The following is a 9,852-nucleotide window of genomic DNA, read 5'->3' as shown; positions in this document are numbered from 1 at the left end:
TTTTATTGTTTCCACTTTATTGTTCAAGTATAGAACTTGAGGTGAGCCTGGACCTTCAGCAATGTGCAGAGAAGAGGCTGGGGGGGGGGGGGGTAGGGAAAATATGGGGACACAACCTGGCTGAGAAGAGAAACAGGTTGGAGAGGAAAATATTGGACGGGGATACAGGGGGTGGTCACCATGACACCAGAAGACAGCATCAACCACACCATCTGGGTGAGGAAGGGAATGGAGACGCAATGGGCACAACAGTGGTTTTTCCCATGCCCCTAGCACCCACATGGAGTTTACATGTTTGGAAATGGACAGGGAGGAGGAAAGGAGGAGGAAAATGACTGCCCAAGGAGGTATCCTCTCCACCCCGATTTCACATCCAACCCCACATCCCTACTAACACCCTTCTACCATTTGAAAAACAGGCATAGCAAAAGGAAGCAAAATAAATTAACATTCTGATGTGCGTGTGGACGGACATCCGTTCATATGTAATGGGGGAAGAGGGGATGAAAACACCTAAAATGATACCCCACCTCAACCCCCCAGTCTACTCCTCCTTTCCCCCTTCTCCCAAAGCCACCATCCAACCAGATAGAAAAATAAAGGTCTAATTCACTCAAAATTCTTCGGTTTTTACAAAACAAACAGGGTGGAGCAGAAGAGGGAGCAGGGGAAGCAGGCCGCTGCAGGAATAGGCTGGGGAGAGGCTATGCTTCCGTCTCCACCTGAGGCTGGCTCCCTGCCACATCCTTCTGCTCGTCCTTCATCTCCGCATCAGCATGACGGTCTCCTGCAGCTATTGCTGCCTTGGCCTGCGAAAAGAAAGAGGGTGAATTCCAGCTCTCATTTGGCTGGTCACCTGATAAGAAGGCTGACTTATTTCATGTCTTCAACTCTTGCCTGCCTGCACTCATCTGGTCTGGTGCCACACACCTAGCACCGTCACCCTGTATATAGTCTGTACCCACAAATACTCACCCCCCCAAGGAAAAACACATACACATTAATTTCCAGCAGAATTCCATGGATAAAATAGGTCCCTTTTCAGACATGTCCTAAAGATACACCTGCACAAAACTATGAATTGATAAAATCATTCATTGCAATACTGTTTAGTCTGTACTTATCCACCATGGAAGCTACTACATGTGGCTACTGAGTACTTTAAATTGGCTAGTTCAAACTGATGTGTTTTAAGTATAACATACATATTGGATTTTGATGACTTAGTTTGAAAATACATAAATGCAATATTTAAACATGTTTAATATTTAGATAAATTGGGTCAACTAAATGGTATTAACATTAATTCCACCTGTTTCTTTAATATAGCTACTGGAAAATTTAAAAATTAGTTATGGCCAGCCTATTTCTACAATGCTGGTCTAGAACACTGAAGACTAGAGATAGGGATGGGGTGAGATATGATGCACCTATGAAATGGAATACTATATTAGCATAAGAAAGAATGTGAAAGCTCTTTTGGATGTTGATGGAAAGTAAGTACCCAGGTATAAGAAGAAGCACAGGAAGAAGGGAGAAAACATAAATGTATCTGGTTGTACATGTATTCAACATCCTGGAATGATACAAGTTGCTTTTGGATGGTGGGAGGCTTTTTACTATACATTCTTTTGTACAATTTGAACTATGTAAATGTATTACTATTGTATTTTAAAATAGATGTTTAAAAACTGTTTTAAAAAGGCATAGAGAACTTATGTTGGAAAGAACACTCAGCAACCAACTCCTGACCTCTAAACCTTGCAAGTAGGTTCCCAGCCCTGACCAATGAGGAATGCTGGCCCTGACAGCAGGGGTTTTCACTGGGGAACACCCGCACTTCAGGGATGAGGGTAACTTCTGGTTTCCAGGATTGGCACAAGCAATCACAAAGAGCCCACAACAGCTGGGTTGGGCAGAGGGACAAGGAAATGAGATGGGCAGAGGGACATTACTCGTCCCCGTGTCTGCCCCGATCCTCACCTTGTTCTCTTCCTCAGCCAGCCTCTCGAACATATTGGCATAGAGCTTCTTCTCCCGTGCAAGCTGCTTGCGGATCCGCTGATGGCAGATGGCCAACTGGGCCTTGGCGGCTTTGTTGCCGGGGTAGAGCTGCAGGACCTTCTGGAAGTCAGCCCGTGCCAACTCAAAGTCATTCACTGCCAGGTGGGCCTCTCCCCGGCGGAAAAGGCCCTTCTCATTGTTGCTCTCCAGCTCCAAGGCCTAATGATGAAGGAGGAAGCAACAGCGAGACCTCAGCTCCTGTAGCTTATCTGGCCAACACTGGGTTCCAGAGGATGATGGAGAATGGAAACAGCTGGCTCTACTCCAGGAAGAATGAGTCTTAGAGCATTAAATGGAGAAGACCAAGGTCTAGGAAAGAACCTCATTTAGTCCAAGAGGCAGAGAGGGAAGACAGGTCTTCAGATGGGAGAAGGACGTCTGACATCATTTCCATTTTCTCTTTAGAATAAACCAAGTATGTAAGAGGAAAAGGCTAAGAACCAGGGTGAACAAAACATTTAAGTAGCTCTTACCATCCAGTGTTTCCTTCCATCTCTGGGTCAACTGCCTCCCACCACTGAAGCTAAGGCACTTGCTTCTCCTGGCCCCTGCCTCTGGACCCTTAATTTCTGAGCTCCCAATGCTCTACACCCTGCTTGCTTCCATCCTAGTCACTGAGGGCAAGATTCAGACATGCTGGCAGCTCATCCCCAACCTTCCTGTGAATGTTGCTCCCAGGCCTTCTTTAAAGGGGCCTCATGCCCTAGCTGATTTGGCTCAGTGGACAGAGCATCGGCCTGCGGACTGAAGAGTCCCAGGTTCCATTCCGGTCAAGGGCATGTACCTTGGTTGCAGGCGTCCCCAGTTGGGGGTGTGCGGGAGGCAGCTGATCGATGTTTCTCTCTCATGGATGTTTCTGACTCTCTGTCCCTCTCCCTTCCTCTCTGTAAAAAATTAATAAAATATATTTAAAAATATACATAAAGGGGCCTCACCTTATTACAGTTTTCAATGGCAGCTGTGAAGGCCTGTAGTTTCAGATGACACATGGCCAGGTTGAGATGGGAGGCCAGCCGAAGGGCCCGTGCCTTCTGTGCTTCTTCATCAGAGAAACTTGACTCGTATTCCAGCCAGGACACAATCTTCTTGTATTGAAGCAAAGCTTGCTTGTACTTGCCTTCCTAGAATGGGAGGGAGGCTCAGGCATACAGCACAGGTCCAGTGGCATCAGGCGGTTATACCTGGCAGACACCAGTGGGCCCATGGGCATAAGAGAGACCTGCCTCCCTTAACCCCTCAACCCCCCACAAGCAAGACCAGCTAGCTCAGATATATAAAGTGAAGACTGCAGGTGCCACTTGTCTGTTCCCTGCCAGAAAATGATCTCAGCCATCGGGGGACCATGGCTGCTGGCTTACCTTGAAGTACACAGTGCCCCGCTCTTTCACTATGGCGCTCTGTTCCAGCTTCTCATCTGAATTCATCTCCCAAGACTCCTTGGCCTGCCATCCCCCAAAGAAGAAACACAACTGTCAGTTACCCCTGAGAACCACTTGCAGGGTGGGACCTGACTCTAGGATAGGGAAGACCTTGAGCAAACTCACCTTCTCAAAATTCTTGAGCTGGATTTCATATTTCAGGTCAGCATTTGGTGGGATTTGGAACTTTTCCTTCCCCACATTGCCAAAAGCATAGCTGTGGGGACAAAAACAAAACACACAAACAAGAAAAACCCCCTAGGTCATCTCAGCAACATTTAACCTGCTCCACACATTAAAGGCTTTATTATTTGTTTCCTGGAAAGTACCCCCTCATCCCCTGAAACCTGGTTCAAATGTTTCCTATTCAGCAAAGTCTTCCCTGACCTCCTTATACAATCAGTTGGTCTCTTAGTATCTTACATACCCTTGCAATAACTCATACTACACACTGGCATGGTTATAAACTTAAATGGCTTCTCAATGAAAAATGAGTCAATAGATGGCAGGAACAATGTCTCTGAATACCCAGGAATTTTCAGCATTGTGTCTGGTACCGAGTAGGTGTGTTTTAATAAATATCATTAACGAGTGAAGGAATTCATGGGAGATGGAAATCTTGATGTCAGCAGAGAGTCACCCTAGCTGGTTTGGCTCAGTAGATAGAGCACTAAACTGTGGACTGGAAGATACCAGGTTCGATTCCAGTCAAGGGGACATGCTCAGGTTGCAGGCTTGATCTCCAGTAGGGGGCATGCAGGAGGCAGCCAGTCAATGATAATCTCTCATTGACATTTCCATCTCTATCTCTCCCTTCTTTTCTGAAATCAATAAAAAAAAAAAAATATATATATATATATATATATATATATATATATTGTATATACACACATATAATATATATATATATATATATATTATATATATATATGAATATGAGAGCCTATAGCAGCCATGACTGAAAATATTATGTTCTAACCCAAGGAGATGTGGGCAATTATGGCCACATTCCTAAATGCAGCAAAGAGATCATAATGGTCTATGTTTGGTGTGCCCAGAGGCACAGGGAACAGTAAGGAAGTGGCGGGGTAGTGAGCACATGCAGAGGAAAGGACACACATGGCCAGTTATACAACTCACTGTGGACATGGTTCACCCCTGCTCTACAAAGTGCCCATTCCTCACCTGGGTTTGAGGTGCACAATGGAATGTTCTCCTTTTTCCATGTGCTGAATAGCTTTCTCCAGCCCACAAGGCAGATCCAGACTCTCACCCTCGCCGATCTCAAAGTGGAGCTCCCGCTGATCAAAAATCTGGTCCTTGTAGTACCCTTCCAGTGCGACTGGCATGCAAGAGAGGCAATGTACCAGGTGTGTGAGGGCAGATGACTGAAGGATGCCACGAGCCTCCCTCTCTTACCGCATCACTTCTTGCCACTAAGAGGCCCGGGCTGTGCTCTCAGACTTGGAAGGCTAACTAAGAAGGTATGTCCAATCCATCGTTTTATAGACAAGAGGATCAAAGAAAGAAGTGACTTGCCCAAAGCCACCCAGATACGAAGTATCAGAAACCACATTAAAACCGGACTACTGTCTCACCCTCCACCATAGCACCATCGTTGGGCTTGGAATAGCCTTCGCCCCGAGTCCGTATCCTCCGGATGATTCCGCCATCTTCCTCTTCTGTCAGGTCCTCTCCCTTGAACTCAAATAACTCTATCTGTGGGAAAAGATGTAAGGTGACACAACTCCTTTCAGCACTAACTCATCAACAGTGAGATATAACTTCTATTCAGGAAAGTCCCTAGTAACTGCTGGACTAGGTCAGCCACTCTCGGAGTGGACAAAGTGACACTTTTGCTAAGTTGTCAAGATCTCCCCTAGTGTTAACTTTGGTAGAGGCAGGGCACAGAGATTAACCAGAGGAGATTAACTTATTTACTACCTGCTCCACATAACAAGGACATGTTCCAGACAATCCTAACTTGGTTAACTGAGAGGCCCAATCTGATAGGCATTAGAAATGACCCAACATCTCCCAGTCGTCTTCTGAACATTCTCCAAGTATTAGTGGCCATCAGGGCTCAACTACGTTCAGACTGAATGGTGTCAAGTTCCACCTCCTCAGGCAAACTTCCCTCACTTCGTTGGCCCATGGAGGGAGGCATCTTTCTCCACCTCTGATCTCTAGGCACCAATATCCTACTGTCATTTATAACTGCATGCAGAATCTGACCTCCAGACTCCTTTCAGTTAAAGTTACACCCCATCTCCTCTGGGCACTGCTTTTGAGATAAACATGTCTCAACCCGTTATCCTGCTTCAAGTTTGAAAAGGGGGTTCGTGGACACCTTTTGTCACCGGAAGTGTCCATCACAGCCCACATGCTTGTAGCCTTCTCCTCTTAAAGGCCAGGCCCTCAGCCTTGGTTACATTGTCTCTCAGCAGCAGGAAGGACTGGAGGGCAGCCAGACCCTGAGCTGAGATAACGCTGGCTCTTTGCCTTGCTCTCTGGCTGGACGTTTACCTCAAACACAAGTGTGGCGTTGGAAGGGATCTTCGGAGGGCTGCCTGCCAAGCCGTAGGCATAGTCTGGTTTGCAGGTGATGCAGCATACTTCTCCCACCTTCATGGTTGCTACAGCAACGTCCCAAGCCTTGATGACCTCCCCTGTATGTACAAAGAGCAGACAGGTCCTCCTTGGTAGGGATGCGACTCAAGGCCCAGTGGCCTCAGAGTACCACGTCCAAGGGGAAGTTGGACAATCTTTTGAAATGGGACCAGAAAGGTAGAAAACCTGATTGCAACCAGTGCTGTCGTTCCAGGCATCTTAAAACAAACAAACAACACACACTCAACTCTAGAACAAAGGAGTTCAAGAAACAGCAGTTCACTCCTGAAGAGGAAGGGAGGAATTCAGAGGTGATCAGGGGAAAAGAGAAAGAAATCAACATAGTTACAGGACAGTGGAAGAAAAAGGAGTAACTACAACAACATAATCAACAGTCTGTAATAAACCATTCCTCCTCAAGCTTCTGAAAACATGGATTCTGCTCGTAATAGCTTACACCCTCCTCAAAGCCTATCTACCAAGCCGAGGTTTTGCCTACCTTTTCCCAGGTCAAAGGAGAACTTGTCCTTGCGGTCTAGACTGGAGTCAAACTTGGTACCGTCCAGTAGCCAGCCAGTGTAGTGAACAAAGACTCGGTCCCCAATCATGGGCACCTCTGTGCCCACGCCCTCTCGCTTGATGACCTGGGAGGAAGGGGGAGAAGGTGAAATCCCCAGTTATGGGGACAAAAAGAGGCAAAAAACTGCCTGCACACCCCTGACAGGAACATAGAGGAGGTCTTCTGCCTCCTTGTAAATAGATTCAAAGGACCAATCCTCAAATGATTCTGAAACCGAGCTTGGCTAGAAGTCAAATGACTTCCCAATCTTTCTTAAGGTGCGGTATAACTTGTTTTGAAAAACCGGAGACACTCAAACTCTCTAGATCTTATTTGTAAAGTAGTGATGATAATCCATTTCCAAGTTGTTGGAAGATTAAATTGGTAAAATTTATATCAGCAGCAAAGAAGAAGTATTTATGCTCTATTTTCTCATCTGAGTAGGGTCTGGTTTGGAGATAAGGAGAGAAATAGAGAAATGGAAAGTCCAAAAGGAATATACCAGATTAAAGGCCCATCACACATAATTTGTGCATGGGTACAGTCCCTAGGCCAGGCCTGCAATCAGGGCCATCTTCCCCGGCTGCTGGCAGCTGCCCTCCTCCCCCTTTCCCACTCCTGGTTTCCAGGCTGCCATCGTGGATTGGAGCCTGCCTGTGGGGGGAGGGGATGGGGATGGAAAGTGGGGAGGGAACAAGGTGGTGGCTGGCAGGCCCCAATCGGGCCTAGGGGTGGGGGGCAGTTCCTGGGTGGAGCACCTGCCCCCTGGTGGTCAGTGCGCATCACAGAGACCAGTTGTTCTGCCAACTGGTCAATTTGCATATTACTCTTTTATTATATAGGAGGATTATATAGGATAGGATTGCAGATGAGCACAGGTGTCAGGCCCTAAGCTCTGACTCAGAACATGGGCATTCTGAACTGGTAGGCTGGTTTAAGTCCTCCATTTCTGGGCTACAGGTATTTCCCAGGAACTTATAAGTCTCCACCTGTCTTCCTTAGCATTTATTCTCTGCCTCCATGGGCAACCTGGTAAGTGTTGTCATTGTCCTCTTAAGCAAAATTTCCAAGATAGAATAGACAAGGGATTAAGGAGTAGAAAAGTTAAGGGAAAGGAGAGGATAAAACGGGAACTGTCCCTTCCTTGTAGAAATTACCAGGACCTTGGAGAGAAAAGGGGAAGCCACATGCCCATTGGTAGAGCAACTTGGGGTTCCAAGATCTGCAATGCATTTCTGGACCAGGTAGGGGCTGGGCTCCTGGAGGTTTGTCCAGGCTGGGAGCGCACACACACGTGGCGTTCAGCAGTGGCCAAGAGATCCGGGCTGGGATTTCGCTATCCTGGACTCCGCAGAACCTGCTCTGAACCACGGGTGGTTGTCCTGACCCAGGTCAAGCTGCCTTGCTCCCTGAGTCCCTGACACCTCCCCCTTTACCCTGGCTATTTGCAGTCTGGCGGGTACACAGCAGCAGGCTCCCAAGAGAAGCACCTCCTCTCGGCACCGCACCCCACACCCCGAGCCCCAAATCAGGAAAGGCGGGGGGTTGGGAATCCGAGGTGGGAGGGGAACTACAGGTCCCGGCATGCACCGCTCCCCGGTTTCCCCGGGGCTTGGGGGAAGGGGACAGCATGGCTGAGCGGGTGACCTAGCTAAGTCCCAACCTTTAGAAAAGGGGCTAATGCGAGGGCGGAGGGCGCCAGGACCTTCCTCCCGGCCAGGCCCGGGCACCAAGTGGCACATAAGCCTCTCGGTCAGGAAATGACTCTTGTAAGTCGCTTCCAGTCCCGGCTCACATTTAACTGCTAGCGCTAGTAGGCGAGTTCTCGCACCACCACCGACGACGACTGCGGCGGCCATGGGCCTTCCCGGCTGCTGCAGGTGGGGAAGGAGCTGGCAGCCTGGCCGCTGGCAACTGGGGGGGCGAGGGGGTCGAAACGAGGTGAGGGAGGGGCGGGTGGCGCAGGCCCGCCCCGGGTGCACGCCGCCCAAGGCCCCCAGCTCCAGCTCGCGTGCCCCGCGGCGCCCCATTTCTCCCCCCGCTCCCCCACCCCTCCCCGCGGCCAGCGCAGCCGAAGTTGGCGCTGCAGGGCCGGGGTCCTGCGCCCCGACTACAGCTTCCAGGGGGTCCGGGGGAGGCCCGCGCACCCAGGCCACCCCCTCCGGAGCCCGCGGCTCCCCAACTGCGCAGCCCAGTCCGGGAAGGCGTTGCAACCAGCCGGCGGCTGCACGGCCGCTCCACGGCCGGCCCCCGGGAGAGGCTGCAGCGGCGGCCGTGCACTCCTCCCTGTCCCCGGGGCCCGGCGGGGCGCTGCCAGGCGCGGCGGGAGGGCGGCTGCGAGGGGGGCCTCGGGGCTCGGCGGCCCCCGGCGGCCCCGGGTCCCCGCGTCCCCCGCCCTCACCTTCAGCACGCCTTCGTCCCGCTTGGGGCTGATGTCCACGCCTTCGATCCGCAGCGGAGCGGGCTGCGCCCCGCTCTCGGCCGCCTTCATCTCCTCGGCGGTCATCGCCGCTCCGGGCGCCGTTTACTCGGGGAGCTGGGCCCCGGGCGCGCGCCAAACCCTCCGGCCGCCGGCCTGTCTGCTCGGGCTGCGGCGTGGGCTCGCGGGCTCCGACCTGCGTGCGATCCGGTCCGCGCGCGGGCCTCAGCCTCCGGCGCCCGCGGCCGCAGCGAGTCCGGGGGGAGCGGGAGGAGGGGGTGCCCGGCGGCCGCGGGCGCGATTGGTGCCTCCCCGCCGCGGGGGGCGGGGCTGGGCGGGGCCGGCGCGGGAGCGGGAGGCGCGAGGCGGGGGCGGGGGCGGAGAAGTTTCTGGAGACGCGGCGGCTCGGCCGGTTCGGTCTCGGGTGCCGGTGCCGAGGGCGCAGCTCCCTCCTGCGGGCTGCCGGGTCCGCGGCCCCACGCCCGAACCATCCGACTCTGGGCGCCGCCCTCCCCTCCCCCGAGGCCTCCCTTTTCCGCTTCCCGATCGAGCCGGATCCTTCCAGAGCCTTCCCGATGCCCCCACATCTCTCTCCAGCTCCCGGCCTGCCACCCCGCTCCGCCCTGTGCACGGCAGCCCGCCGCGCGGTGCGCGCGGAGCTGCGCGGCGGGTTTGAGCGGCAGCAGCTCGGTGTCCCCGGGACCCTGGACGCGCATATTTGTAAATGCCGACCGTACACACAGGACGGCATGGTCCCTCCGTGTCCACTCGGCGTGCACACT

At 51.9% G+C, this 9,852-nt stretch overlaps 1 protein-coding gene across 1 annotated transcript; it reads right to left on the bottom strand.

Moving 5' to 3' along the window:
• Nucleotides 1-9,328, bottom strand: FKBP4 (FKBP prolyl isomerase 4). The gene is made up of 10 exons (XM_084878838.1): nt 9,053-9,328; nt 6,592-6,736; nt 6,009-6,151; nt 5,081-5,201; nt 4,668-4,824; nt 3,609-3,699; nt 3,423-3,506; nt 3,000-3,185; nt 1,984-2,223; nt 1-809 (listed from the first exon to the last, which is right to left on the bottom strand). Exons 1-10 carry the CDS (start codon nt 9,155-9,157, stop codon nt 705-707), a joined length of 1,377 nt encoding a protein of 458 aa, XP_084734964.1. The 5' UTR covers nt 9,158-9,328; the 3' UTR covers nt 1-704.
• Nucleotides 9,329-9,852: the final 524 nt, after the last annotated feature.

Source organism: Pipistrellus hanaki (assembly GCF_964339955.1).
Source record: "Pipistrellus hanaki genome assembly, chromosome: 3".
NCBI lineage: Eukaryota > Metazoa > Chordata > Mammalia > Chiroptera > Vespertilionidae > Pipistrellus > Pipistrellus hanaki.
Note: the sequence above shows the minus strand (reverse complement) of the source record. Positions and strands in the feature narration are given on the sequence as shown.